We start from the raw sequence: 14,755 nt of genomic DNA, 5'->3' as shown, positions 1-14,755 counted from the left end.
TTCCTATTTGTATCACTGCCAGAATAAATTAAATCCCTTTCTGTCCTCTCTGAATATCCCCAGATTCTTCCCCATGTTAGAGAAAATTACTTGCACATTGTCCTCTCTTGGGAGGCCAGAATCTCCTTGAGGTCAAGAACTGTCGGGTTCCCCAATGTTCATCCTCCTCCTGCTGTGAATAGAGCCTTGAACGTAACAAATACACTCGCATGTTTATTAAATGAATGAATGATTGAAAGAATGAAGCTTGGGTTGTCTAGACACATATGGCACAAAAGTCCCCCTGCACGGATGCCCTAGGGAGGACCTTTTTTATTAAAATCCATTTTAAATTCTTGTTTTCTTTTTGATAGAGGAACAGCATGATTTACTAAGCTGAACTGAATGAAGTCCAGGTTGCATGCCGTTGGAGAGACATTTCCTTTATTATTATTTCCTTTAGATTCTCAGGGAAGGAAGAATTTAGTTGCAGAAGCCCAGACAGGGGAGGTCTTCTTTCAGTTCCAGTGAAAAATGCTTCTAGAACCTTTGGCTTTGCTTATTTGGTGTCCTGGACCTCGGAAAAATTCGGTGGAGAGTTTGCTGGTTCTGGGGGGACCACTGGGTTTGTCACATAGATATTTGGGTAGACCATGCCCACCTGGAAAACACAGACACACAGGAGGTGCACCAGTGAGGATGCAGGAAGGACTGGACATACCCAGAGGCCTTTAGGCACCAGGGGACCCTCCTACTCCTGGGCAGGAAGGGAAGCACGAAGAGCCCTCTAGTCTCCACCCTTTTCAGCCCTTTTTCCACCCCCTGAGGAGCTTCCGGGACTCACGTTGCTGGGTTGGTAGCAGACCAGCTGGCAGCCAAAGTGTGCAGCGGCACTTGCAATGCAGAACTCCAGGAGGCAGAAGATGAGCAGCACACCAGAAACTGCCATTCCGGGAATCTGGAACCAGACCAGATGAGGAGGAACTGAGTGCAAGTTTGGCAGTCTGAGCTCTGGCTCTGCAGTGGCCATCTCTATGGCTTTGATAAATTTCCCTAACCTTGTCTCAGCCTTGTGGGGAAGGTATCTAATCAGGTTTTCGTGAAGGTCAAGTGTGTTTGTGAAAGAATTGTTATCTTAACACCTACAGCAGTGCACTTCTAAGGAAAAGAATAGTCTTTGATTAGGGAAACACCTTGGTACCCTGCTTCAGGCATCAGGGACAAGACCTGAAGCTGTGATCTGGACTCAGACACTTAAACAGTGGAACTGTTCTGTGTAGGAAGTGAATAGAATTTGGGGATATGGACAAGCCACAGAGATATGGGCAGAGGAGAAATATGGGGTTGAGCAAGGTGACAGGGAGGTGGCGGCTGCAGAAAAAGGCATCCCAGGAGAAGCTGAGACTTCAAAAAACAGAGATGTCTAATCTTCAGGAATGAGGTGTTTCCTGGGCTCTGATGTGAATCTCCACCATCTCTCTGAACCTTTAGAGACAGTAAGTTTCGGAGACAACCTTCTTGGCTTGTGACAATGGCATTTTGTGAAGAGTAGTAAATTGGAGCCATCTTAGGCTTGGGCAAAAGAGTAAGTGGAAGGCCCCCCAGTTTGAACTAGTTCAGCAGGAACAGATTTCACATAAGGACTGGGAGAAATCGAAGCCCACCCCTTGCTATTCTCTAAGAATATCCAAGAGGATGGGGGCTCCCACTGTATCTTGGGAGAGAGTTTGGGTAGAATTAGTTTTCATCTTAAAGAACAAGGGCTGAATGATCCCAATTTCCACTTGGATTCTAATTGCATGAGATACTAAATATGAAAGTGAAAGTGTATGGCCCATGGTAGTAGGTACAAATTATGTTTGTCAATTATAAGTAAAAAATGGCATTGGAGAGAGCCAGCTGCTCAGAGAATTCTCCCTTTGGGGGAAGCCCCTCCCTCTCCCTTTTCCTTCTCCTCCTTCTCAAGTTAGCAAGCATTTATTAAACTTCTATTTGGTACAAGTGGCTTAGAGGAGCATCCTGAGAGACACAGTCAAGTGAGGGAGACAGATACAGATGTAGATCATTATAATTCACATCAGACAAGGTAAGTGCTGTAAAAAAGTGGAAAAAATGCCTTCGGGGGCACTAAGAGAGATGAGAGAGATGAACTCACACTAGAAGATTTGGGAAGGGTGGGGGTAGGAGAGGGTGTCCCAGGCAAAGGGAAAGGCAGGATGACAATTTCTTAGTGCATGAATCCTAGAGCCTCAGGGAGGAAGAAGGGCTTTTACAAAATGATTCTGGTGTTTTCCAAATGCATTTTTAACAAAGAAAATCTTCCATGGAAAAGGGGTCCCTCACGCAGCTTAGATGTGAACCATATGATGGGCACTAATTCATGCTTGTCCAGCTCCTGGAGCCCCCAGCCCTTGGATCATCATTTGCAAAGCTCGGATGAAGTCCAGCCCTGCTTGTTCAGATGGGCAGCCTGAGGTCTGAGGGTGGTGTGGGCAGCCAGGGTTGGGAGAGTTCTCTTTCTGAGATCAGACATTGGCAGAATCCAAGTTTTGTGACTTAAAAGTTACTGCTCTCTCCACTCCAGGATGTTGACTGTGCTGTGTGGTTTAGTCTTTCCTGACCCTCTGACCCTGCCTCTCCCTAAGCTCTTCAACCTGCATTTGCTTCCCTGTTTCTTTCTTTCTTCCTTTCTTTCTTTCTCTCTTTCTTTCTTTCTTTCTCTCTTTCTTTCTTTCTTTTTCTTTTTCTTTCTTTCTTTCTTTCTTTCTTTCTTTCTTTCTTTCTTTCTTTCTTTCTCTCTCTTTCTTTTTCTTTCTTTCTTTCTTTCTCTCTTTCTTTTTCTTTCTTTTTCTTTTTCTTTCTTTTTCTTTCTTTCTTTCTTTCTTTCTTTCTTTCTTTCTTTCTTTCTTTCTTTCTTTCTTTCTTTCTTTCTTTCTTTCCTTCCTTCTTTCTTTCTTCTTTCTGTTGGCTGCGCCATGTCTCATTTGTGGCATGTGGGATCTTTGTTGTGGCATGTGGCCTTCTTAGTTGCGGCATGCTTGTGTGATCTAGTTTCCCAACCAGGGATCGAATCTGGGCTGCCTGCATTGGGAGTGAGGAGTCTTACCCACTGGACCACCAGGGAAGTCCCTGCTTCCTCATTTCTTACACTGGGCAACATATGCCTCCTCTGTTGGTTCTTTCCCAGCAGGAAAAGAGCCAAGAATTCTTCAGTGCCTGCCACTCCCAGGGGATGGGAGTGATTGGACATCAGGGGAACAAGGCATTCCAAGGGAAGTGAGCTGTGGGGCACGGGGAGTTGGAGCCTGATTTCTAGGGAGCAATAAATACCTGGTCAAGGAATTTAGACTTTCATCCTAAAGCAACTGGGAGCCATAAAGTGTTTCCAGAAGGGGAGAAACTCAAGGTCCTTTTGATAAAAGACATGGACTTGGTTGATATGTTCTCTGGGGAGGTGCTTTTCTTAGGAATCTTGGAGAGAAAAGTCCTGGGAAGGACCTTCTGATCAAATACAAATAATATTTAATGGCTACCATTTACTGAGTACAGGCCATGTCTGGTACATTCACTTATTCACTTGACAAATGGTTATCAGGTGTCAATCATGTTCCAGGCACAGTTCTGGGTACTTGAGATACAGCAGTGAATGAAACAGAAAAAGTCTCTGCCCTTATGAAGCTTATACTCTAGCGTGGGGAGATAGACAGTAAGGATGACATGTAACAGCTGAGTAGTTTGCAGAGTTTGTTGGGAGATGGTTAGGGCTATGGGGAAGTAAATGCGGTGGGGGGGATGAATGATCCTGGGATAATGTAGGTGATGTTGCAACTTTAGTTGCGGTGGTTCCATCATTCAGGTGGGTCCCTTTGAGAAGAAGGTGGTTCTTAAGGAGGAACAACCTGAAGGAGGTGAGGAACAGAAGAGGCTGTGGGGATATCCAAGGGAACATCCGAGGCCTGAAGATGGTAACATGCCTAGTGAGTTTGGGGAAACATCAAGGGGGTTAGTGCAGATCAAGTGTAGGGAGCCAGAGGGTGGGGTCAGGGAGTACAGAGGTCAGCAACTGTAGGCTACTGTAAGGATGTTGGCTGTGTGTGTGTGTGTGCACATGTGCACGTTTGTGAGTAAAATGGGAGCAGTGAAAGGTTTTGTGCAAGGAAGTGATGTGATGTTACATCTCAGAAAGGATCACTCTTGCTGCTGTGCTGACCACAGAGGCAAGGAGAGAGACAAGGATGGAATGGGGAGAACAGTTAGGAAACTGCTCTGGCAAACATGGTACTGGAGGAACTGGTGAAAATGGTTGGATTTTGGATACATTTTAAAGGTAGAACTAACAAGATTCCCTGATGAATTGGCAGGGAGGCATGAGAGGAAGAGAGGGTCAATGATTGTTCCAAGGTTTTTCCTGAGCGAGTGGAAAGATGCAGTTCCCATCAACCGGAATAAGGAAATTCAGAGGAAGGTCTATGAAGTAAAATCTGGAGATCAGAGTTGAGCACATTCATTTCAAGATGTTGGGTGGACAGCTGCATACAAGAGATTGGAGTTTGGGAGAGAGGTTTTGGCTGGAGCTCTTCACTTTGGAGTTGAGAAGGTGTTTGTGGTCACCAGTGGATGAGATCACCAAGGCAGTGTATGCAGAGAAAACAAAAGAGGACTGAGGACTGAGCCTCCGAGACTAGGAAAAAGAGTAGAACCAGCAAAAGTGACAGGAGAGAGGGTGGAGGAGGAGCAGTTGCAGGGTATACAGCCTGGACATTGTATGACATCCACCAAAGAGGAGACCTGATTGAGGTCTTTGAGTAGAGGAGGTTGGAGAAGTGAGGCTGGAAGTCTGTTTAGAGTGGGTTCAAGAGAGAAGAAGAGAGGAGAGAGTTGGAGACAGTGAGGGTGGACAATTCTTTCTTTTTTCTTTTTGGGCATACGGGGTCTTAGTTCCCCAACCAGGGATGGAACCCGTGATAGCTGCACTGGAAGTTCATTGGATTGTCAGGGAAGTGCATTGAACTGTCAGGGAAGTCCCATGGACAATTCTTTTAAGGATTTTTCTGCAAAGAGGACATGAAAAATAGGGTAATAGCTGGCAGGGGAGGCAGGACAAAGAGAAGGTTTGTTGGTTTGCTTTTAACGATGAAAGAAGCATAAGCACATTGTATCCTGATGGAAACACTCCAGTCAAGGGGGAAAATAGATGACACAGAAGAGAGGCAGTGGGGAGGAGCAAAGGAGAACTTGATGTGATAATCTTGAGTGGGTGGGAGAGATGGGACTCTGTTGTGCAGAAGGAGAGATGGAATTTACAGGGGACTCATAAGTAGCTGGTTTCTTGAATCAGGCAGCCAGGAGTCCCATGTGGCTGCTGAGGACTTGAATGTGGCTACTCCTAAACAGAGAAGGGCCATAAGTGCAAAATACACCCGGGATTTCAAAGACTTCATGTCTCAAATGACAAAGATCAAATTAATAATTTTTTACATGAATTACTTGTTGAAATGACAACATTTTGGATATACTGGTTAATAAAACATCATTAAAATTAATTTCAATTCCCCCCTATTTTTTAGGGTGATGACTATAAAGTTTAAAATCATATATGTGGCTCATGTTAGATTTCTATTGGATGGCGCGGATGTAGAGCACAGGTTGGCAATTTGTGGTCCTTGGGCCACACCCTGCCAGTTGCCTAGTTTTGTCAATAAAGTTTTATTAGCACATAGTCAAGCTCATTTATGCGTTTTCTGTGTATTTTCTATGGCTACATTCATTCCCACTACAGAATAGAGTGGAGTAGTTAAAACAGAGACCAGGTGGCCTGCAAAGCCTTAGATATTTACTCTCTGAGCCTTTACACCTTTGCTGACTTCTTGTACCTAGTCATGTGCAGGAAGGAGAGAAAGTGAGTAGGATGGTTTGGCATGTAAAATACATATGCATTAAATGAATAATTGCATAAATGCAATTATAAATTAAAATTCTCCTGACAAGCTCCACATGGTAGATACTGTTTTACAAAGGTAGAAACTGAAGGCTAAGAAAGTTAACACAGCAATAAAGCTACGGATCAGGGACTTTAAACTCTGTTGCAACTCCTACAGCACTTGGTGGAGAAGCTTGGTTGTCAGGCCCTTTCTAACAATTTTCTGAACCCAGCTAAACTGGAACCCAGAGCAGCACTAGTCGAGAAGGATACTCACCATGACCCAGTAGAAGTTGTCAGGATGATAGCTGATGTAGCTGTAGGGGTTGTTGATACTTAAATCAACGATAAACAGTAAGATTCCAACCACAGAGCAGATTGCACTGATGATGTTCAAGGCCACGCTGCCATTCAGCTGAAGAAGGCACAAAGGGTCAGGGTGGGAGAGGAAAAAGATGTTACTGAGATTAGCAGTGACTCAACAAGTATTTCTTAGTGGGAATTCCAAGAACCCTAGTTCCGCAGCAAGTAAAGGGGTGCTCTGTGCCAAAAGATGTGTGGCTAAATTATCTTTGAAAAAAGCTAGGTTAAACAAAGTTAAATAGGTCTTTGCTGCAGGACTTTTCAGAGCCTGTAACAAGGATTATGCATCTTCCAGAGAGGGGGCTACTAAAGAGAAATTTCCCCAAGTTTACCTACCCATCTTCACAGGGTGTGTTGTGGGACACGTGTCCCCAAGAATAATCTTTGGGAAACACTCGACCCCTTTATTGCAATGGAGATGGGTAGGAGGATCAATCCCAGTGTCTTGGAACGTGACAGGCTCCAATGCTTCACGATTCTGGGCCATGTGCAGAAAGACACGCCCAGAATTTTAAGCTTCCCTTCGGAGATTTTCAGGTAGATCTCATCTGGTGTAGGACCTGGCCCTGTGGAAGCCCCTAACCCTAGATAACCTGCTGTGAGAGGAACAAAGGTACTTTCTTGGTGCACTGCTAGGGGACCACAAAGCCTTGTCCATGTTGATTTACAGAGCTCCTTTGGCTGGATTCCTTAGGGAGGCAGGTGCCTGAGCCTCCTGGCTGCCCTGCAGAAATGGAGGCCTGCTCGGTGTGCCACTCGGCTGGAGGGCAGCCCTGGGCCCCTGGGACTCTGTGCCTCCTCCTGTCAGAGCCTCGTAGGGAAGCTATTCTTTCTCTGATGCCTTAACTAAGGTGGTTGTGCTGCCCTTCCCTCCCCTGAACCCTCTGGACCCTTTGTCTCTTGGCACTGTGGCCAGGTTCATGTGGTCCTGTCATTACGTGTGAGCACATGTTAGTGCCCTGTGTCTGGCTATGAGTAGGTGCACACATGAGGGAGGGATTCATCTGCTTTTCTCCCTGGTGTGTCTCTCCTAGAAGGTCCCCAGCTGGCAGAGCCAGTCTCAGGATGTGACTTACCAGGCAAGAAGATCTTGGATTCTTTTCTGCTGACACTGAGAGGGATCCTGAAATGATGAACTGGCAGGGAAGAGAGGAGGTTTAGAAAGAGGTCAGGTGTTAGGGCCCCATCTTCAGGCTTCCATGGTTCTATTCACACACATATTCTCTCACACACACTAGGTTCCTCTGCTCAGACCCCAGCTCAACATGGGGGAAAAGAATGAAAGAATGAATGATTGAATGAATGAATGAGCGGGTGGGCTGTTTTGTTCACACATGACCAGACTGTGAAGTGGGATCCCATAGATGTGGTTGTAAATTCTGGCTTGAATCTCATGGGATCTTTGCTAAGTTATTAATGTCTGAAATATTTATTTCCTCATTTAAAAATGGGAAAGATGACATGTCTTCCTAAGTGTCATTGTCATGAGAAAATTTATGCCCCCCTTCTGGCATTTAGTGTATCTTGCACATAGTAGATCCTATACATAGTAGATGCTCAGTAAATGGTGCTTCTTTCCTTTCTTTGACTTTCCCCCATGCACATCTTGTTGGTTTCCCATGCTTATCTCAGGATTCAGTCAGGTACAGGGGCTCTGGAGGAGACAAGGAAAGGGTACCTGCATCTGCATTGCTTTTAGGTGTTTTAGCCACACATCAGTCCTTGCCTGTCTACACATCTGGATGAGTACCTTTTAGTTACTCAGAAAAGTGTTGCATCTCTACAAAGATGAGCATCAATCATGGGGATGATTGTGTACATTTAGTCCAGCACTTGTATTTTGCATGTAAGCAGCTGGTGAGATTACCTCCATTATTTGCCCACTGTGGTAGCAATAGTGGCCTGAAAGGGCATCAGCTACAGTTTAGTAACAGCTTTGCTGGGCAATACATGAAGTGCTTTTTATAATCTTGCCTTATTTAATTGCATGGTGGTCCATCAGGCACCAATATTATTCCCATTTTACAGATGGGTGTACTGAGGCTTAGAGATTTAAAACAACACACCCAAGACTATCCAGCAAGCAGCAGAGCTGGGAATTAGATTCACACAGTTGACTCCAGATTCCAGTGTCTTAACCCTCACCCAATATTCCCTCCCACTCAGGGTAGATGCATGTGCCCTGGAGTAGAAATGGTTAGTTACAATGAAAACTGACTCTAGTTGTTTATCCCTTCTAAGGGGAATGCCGTTTTCCTACAAGTGGAAAAAGTAATTTCAACTGTAAACCCTTCTCTTCATAAAGACTTGATGGAAAAGGAAGGGAAAAAAAGCCAGACTTTGAGATATCAAAGGAGATGGGCCTTTGTTTTAGAAGAGGGTGTAGTGACCTCTAAGAAATAGAAAGATAGCCCTGGAGTCAAGAAGGCAACAAAGAACAAAACTGTAGAAGAAAAGCAGGAGGTGTCATGAAGGCTGAAGGTAGCTGAGCATTCTAGCAGATAGGAGATGGCCAGTGAGGCATCTGAGATGCCAGGGCAGCTGCCAGCACTCAATACTTAATGGACCCTAAAGCTCAATAGCAAGTTGTTTTGTGGCTGGGGTGTTTGTCCTCTCCATCACCCCAAACTCCATTAAAGCTGGTGATAAAGACACATGTTCCTTATGAGTTCTTGGGGGGAGGAATAGGGGCTGATTCCAAGTTAGTTCTGTGCAGAGCAGAGAGAAGATCAGAATCTTGGGAGACGAGACATAGATGGGAATGAAAGAGAGAGAGAGAGAGAGGAAGAGAGAGCTTGGACCAAGAGAAAGATGCTCCCTAGAGCACAAGCCCTGCCATTTTGCAGATGTTGTGTGGGTGTGAGTGTGGGACCTCACCCTTTGTTTATTTAGGCTGCTCCTGTCTTAGCTGTGGCATGTGGGATCTTTAGTTGCAGCATGCTGGTTCTTAGTTGTGGCATGAAGACTTAGTTGTGGCACGCATGCGGGCTCCAGTTCCCCAACCGGGCTTTGAACCCGGGCCCCCTACATTGGGAGTGCAGAGTCTTACCCACTGGACCACCGGGGAAGTCCCCAGGCTATTTTATTTAAATCTCACAGGGTAAGGTGACTTTGGCTGACATCTCGGTGACTCTGGAGTTTTGCTGTTTGTGAGAAAAGTTGCATTTTGAGTCACAGATAGGTGTGTGAGTCGAGGGACAGACTATATAACAGCAGGGAGAAAAAGGAGATTGGAGATTGGTAGGTGGAGAGGGAGGAGGGAATGTGTGTGCGTTGGGTGGGTGGAGACATGGGAGAATGCAAAAGAATCATAAAGGTAATACCTTGGAGAAGACAAAGGACCTGTACTTCTTAAGCCCTAAGGGAGTCACAGATCACTCTGAGAATCTGATGAAAGCTATGGACTTTGCCAGAAAAAAAAAAAACAAGAAAAGATTTTATCAGAATGGGGAGTCAGAAGCCCATCTATGGACTCTAGGCTGAGTCCCCACTGCTTGATGGCTTAGTGACTGTTAACAATGGGTGGTAGGTAATGCTTTTCACCTGGAGCTCAGGCTGTGGTCCTACATTGAACACTTGAATGCTATTCCCAATACATCCTTTTACACATGGGTGTTTTCATGTAAATTACAAAATGTTTCCACCACTGTGTTGGTGAATTAGAAAATGGTTCCCTGCCCTCTGGGATGGGCAGATGAGAAAAGGTGCCCCCTTTGGGTGCATGCTGTTTTCCAGGGCTATGCCTTGGTTTATAGGCTGAATTGTGTCCCCTCGAGACTTATTTTTGAAGCCCTAACCCCCAGTACACTAAGTCCCCTGCATAAGAACTAGTTCTGTCCCAAGTGCGGATTCATAAGGGGAATTTGTTTGTAAGTCCAACAAAAATAGCCTAGGTACAGAACCAGCACAATCAGCTGCATAGTACTGTACTGTAATAAGTTTATAATGCACTTTCACATCTTTGAAAGTTTGCAACTTGAAGGTTTATAGGTAGGAGACACTGTACCTCAGAATGTGACTGTCTTTGGAGGTAGTGCCTTCAAAGAGATGCTTAAATTTAAATGGGACCATTAGGGTGGGACCTAATTCAATAAGACTGATGTTCTTATAAGAAGAAGAGATTAGGACACACACACACACACACACACACACACACACACACACACTATACAGGGACCCAGGGAGAAAATGGTAGTCTCCCAGGCAAGGTGAGAGGCCTCAGAAGAAACCAGCCCTGCTGGCACCTTGGTCTCAGACCTCTACCCGTCAGGATAGAGGTGGGTAACAAATTTCTGTTGTGTAAGCCAGACAGTCAGTGGTATTCATCCCAGCAGCCCAAGCAAAGTAACATCCTTGGTGATCATGGCCTGAGCTGGCTTTACATCCTGCTGACTCCCTTGGCTGGGAACGTGCAGGGCAGAACTTGACAAGATGGCCCTGAGTGTGCCGGCATTTTCTGAGAACTCACTTGCAGGGTGACTCGTGTTACTTACCCACATGCCTCCCCAGAAGGGAAAGCCTCCGTAGAGTGAGACAGCGGTATACCTCCACAAGACGGTCCCCATGATGGAGCCAAGGCCAAAGTGAATCACGCCGATCAGGATCTGGATGGCCTGTCAGGAGAGCCACAGCTGCAGCCTCTGTTTCTGAAGCTGGATTCTGCCTTCCCTTTAGGCCTCCTATTTATTTTAATAAACCTTTGTTTTCCTGGTCTAAACAGTAATATGGAAAATATAAAAATGAAATAAAAACTGCCCATCATTCCCCCTCAGTCAGAGAAAACAACAGCTTACATTTTGGTGGATAATCTTCCATTACTCTTTTCACATCTATACTGGATAATACAAAATGTCTGTATATTTAACTTAATATTTCATCATGAGCACGTATGTCCCCATGGAATTAAATGTTCTTCAAACTTATGTGTTTTAAGGGCTGCCCAGATTCCATCATGTGGACATTCAGTGGAGGTGTTGGAATAGAGATCTTCAATAGGTAAGACTGTTTCTATGTTTTCGTATTATAAATAGCGCTGTGATGAACATCTTTGTAGAGAGAGCTTTGTGCCCATCACTTATTGCTTTAGGACAGTGTTCTGGATTGAATTGTGTCTGCCTCTCCCTCCCTCACCAAATTCATATGTTGACATTCTGACTGCCAGCGCCTCAGACTGTGACCTTATTTGGAAATAGGGTTCCTGCAGATGTAACTAAGTCATGGGAGGTGTCCTGGAGTAGGGTGAACCCCTCCTCCTATAGGACTGTTTTCCTTTTAAAGAGAAGACCATGTGGAGAGGCACACATGGACATGGGAAAATGCCATGTGTGTCAGAATTGGGGTTATGCCCCTGGAAGCCAAGGAACTTCCAGAAGCCAGGAGAGAGGCCTGGAAGAGACCCTTCCCTAGTGGATCCTCCTCTGAGGATCCATCCTTCAGAGGAAGCCCGGCCCTGTGGTAATGTTGGTTGTGAATGTGAGGCCTCCAGAACTATGAGAATAGAGTTTTGTTGTTCTAAGTCACCCAGTTAGTGGCACTTTGTGATGGCAGACCTCGGAATCTCAGACAGATATGTTCTCGCACAAATGGTATATATACTCATGGTATATGGATTGCAAACATGGCAGCAAATATGAATATCTTCTTTCCTTAAATTTTTGCACAAGAGCAAATTATATGCAATGTTTCTCCCCACACCTTTTTTTAACTTTCATTAACGTCATATCTTGGGCGTGTGTCCACATCATTACACAAAGAGCTTCCTTGTTCTTTTCTTAGCTTCACTACATTTCATTCTTTGGAAGTAAATACCTAGATTTTACCAGGATTATATTGATAGATATTTGCTTGTTTCCCTTGTTTTGTTATCACCAGCCATGCTGTCATCAGTAAGCTCATACAGGCCACACTGCTCGTGTGTGCAGGCATACCTGCAGGACAAAGTCTCAGAAATGGAACAATTGGGTATTTTGTAAATTTGGCAGATACAAATTGGCCTCCACACAGATTGTATTGATCGACACTCCCACGGACAGTATATGGGGGGAGGCTAGGATGTGAGCTCAGACAGTCTGGATCAGAATCGAGACTCTGCCATGAAATGGGCCTCCCCTTGTCCTCCCCAGGACAGCCTCTTAGGGGGAAAATTGTTGCGAGCTTTTATGTTGTTGGTTCTCTAACCTGCTCTGTTTCCTATTGGGCAGAGATTCCATTCAGGCACTTTGGGTTTAGATTTCACTTCATGGTCCGTGGACTCACTTTCTTCCACAGGCCACGTGGATCAACACGGATGCTGGCAACAGGGCCAATATCCCAGTTTCCTGCAGTTTACTGCTTTATTTTGTTGTTGTTTTTGTTCCTCTTTCCTAAGATGCCTGAGTCAGAAAATACAAGGCCCTATACTGAAGCCCTGGTGATGTTGCACAGCTGAGCTTTCTAATGGGTCAGCGGTTGGCAAGGCTGGGACAGCTGCAGCCCCACTTTGGATTTGGAGTTCTTGTATTTCCAAACCTCCCCCCTCCTCCAGCTGCAGCCATGTGAACCCTGCTTGTAGAGTGAAATGTCACTTACCCCTAAGACTTTGCCTTCTTTCAGGGCTTTCTCGGCAGGTTGCTGACTCATAGATGGTCCCGAACCAGGTGGGTTCCCATAAATTACCTGGACTTGGGGCTGGTAGTTTGGATGAGACATGCCCCCCGGGAACACAGTATATGCATTTTGGGGTGTCACCACAAATGCAGAGTTGGCGATGGGGCCTGCTGAAGTCATTGGATTCATGCTGCTATAAAACAAATGCAACAAGATAAACAACAAGGACTTGCTCTATAGCATAGGAAACTATGTTCATTATCTTGTAATAACCTATGATGGAAAAAAATCTGAAAAGGAATACGTGTGTGTGTGTGTGTGTGTGTCTATATATATATATATATATATATATATATATATATATATGTCATTCTACTGTACACTTGAAACTAACACAACATTGTAAATTGAGTATACTTCAATTAAGAAAAAAGATATTTATCCAAAAAAAAAGAGGGAAATGCCATAGAGTTGTCCCTCCCATTAGTTGTGCACTAATGTTCACCTTGAAAAAAGACTTTTGCTTCCAGTAGCTCATTTGAGCATCTCAGCATCCCATGAGTTTATTTATCTCGCTTTAGATATATTGATAATATTAGATACCAGTTATAGGGCACTTATAACATGCCATGCAGTCAGTGCTTTACAAATCCATCACCTTTAATCCTCACACTTGTGTAGTTTACAGGTAAGAAAACTAAGGCCCAAAGAGGTTATGCACTACCAGGGGGTGTGTTGGGGTCAGGCAAGGGCTATGTATTTTTTAGTTTTGAATCTTTCATAATGCTTTAGCAGGGTGCTTTGCATATAGTAGTACTATCTGATTACAAAAATTCCAGAGGTGGAAAGTCTCTCAGAGAACTCTGAGTCCAATTCTCTCCATTTCTGCAAAAGGAAACCCAGGCTGGGAGAGTGCACAAGAATTCCTCAAGGTCCCAGTCATATAAATATTAGTTCAATGGAGATCATCATCCTCAACGGAAGCCTTGTTGCCAAGTCAGAGTAGATTCACTGGCTGTCTCAAGCTGCTCAGCTTTCTGTCAATAGATTGCTTGTGAATTCTGGTCTGGTTTAAAGGTTTCTTTTCCTTTCCCCCTCTTTTTTGGAACAGATCCCCAAAAGCTGGTACAGTAAACCCTGCCATGTGCTCCACCCCACACCCAGGGTCATTCAAGTCTCATTTGGCAGAAAACCTTATCAGCACCCTTCAGTTATCCACAGAAACCATTAGAGGAAGAGTACTCACTTTGCTCTGCCAGCAGCTAAGTTTCTCTTGCTTCTTTCTGTTCCCAGTTCTTTGCTGTAGGCAACTTGTTTTTCCCTAGCGAGGGAACACGCTGGGTTTGGTCGAGGGATTTGTTTAGAAAGATCCAAAGTTCACTCCACTTTGCTCCCAGGTGCAGGCTTGGTTACCAGTTGCTTAGAGCTCAGCTCCCCAACCCATATTTACTTCCTGTTTTGGCCACGAAGTCATTTAATTGCAATTCAGTTGAGGAAGTGTTTAATGGTATCTGTGCACAGAAGGAAGGCTTATGCTTGGTGTCCTGGGAGACACAGGAATGAGCTTGGCCCACAGCGGTTGTGTAAGCACATGTAACACAAGGCAGAGCAACATAAACGCCACAGTAGAGAAACAAGGGTCCCTCGTAGGAGGACAGAGAAGAAACTGACTTACTGGATTTGAAGAAATCAAACAGAAGGTGGAATTTGAAATCAATAAACGGAGTGAGAAAAAGGGAGTCACAGCAAGTAAACTTAGAATTGCAATTAACTTAAGTCATTTTTGTCTACATCAGAGCCTATAGAAAATCAGAAAACACCCAAGGGTGGGCAGGCATTTGAATCCATGATGGACATCATTGTGAATTGCAGAGGCAAAGTGTATAAGAACTGCTGTAGTAGGCGATG

At 44.7% G+C, this 14,755-nt stretch overlaps 1 protein-coding gene across 1 annotated transcript; it reads right to left on the bottom strand.

Moving 5' to 3' along the window:
• Positions 1–255: 255 nt before the first annotated feature.
• MS4A8 (membrane spanning 4-domains A8) lies at positions 256–14,216 on the bottom strand. Its single transcript, XM_057729366.1, has 7 exons — positions 14,094–14,216; positions 12,830–13,040; positions 10,756–10,875; positions 7,339–7,398; positions 6,177–6,314; positions 824–937; positions 256–640 (listed from the first exon to the last, which is right to left on the bottom strand). Exons 2-7 carry the CDS (start codon positions 13,034–13,036, stop codon positions 539–541), a joined length of 741 nt encoding a protein of 246 aa, XP_057585349.1. The 5' UTR covers positions 13,037–13,040; positions 14,094–14,216; the 3' UTR covers positions 256–538.
• Between the last annotated feature and the right edge of the window lie 539 nt (positions 14,217–14,755).

The sequence above is a fragment of the Hippopotamus amphibius genome, chromosome 3 (assembly GCF_030028045.1).
Source record: "Hippopotamus amphibius kiboko isolate mHipAmp2 chromosome 3, mHipAmp2.hap2, whole genome shotgun sequence".
NCBI lineage: Eukaryota > Metazoa > Chordata > Mammalia > Artiodactyla > Hippopotamidae > Hippopotamus > Hippopotamus amphibius.
This window is presented reverse-complemented; position numbering and strand designations above follow the sequence as displayed.

Coding starts and splice junctions, on each gene's coding strand:
- MS4A8 (XM_057729366.1), bottom strand. CDS start 13,036: ATGAATCCAATGACTTCAGCAGGCCCCATCGCCAACTCTGCATTTGTG. Junction 10,876..12,829: donor AAGAAGGCAAAGTCTTAGGG/GTAAGTGACATT, acceptor CTCTCCTGACAG/GCCATCCAGATCCTGATCGG. Junction 938..6,176: donor ACAACTTCTACTGGGTCATG/GTGAGTATCCTT, acceptor GTCTGGTTCCAG/ATTCCCGGAATGGCAGTTTC.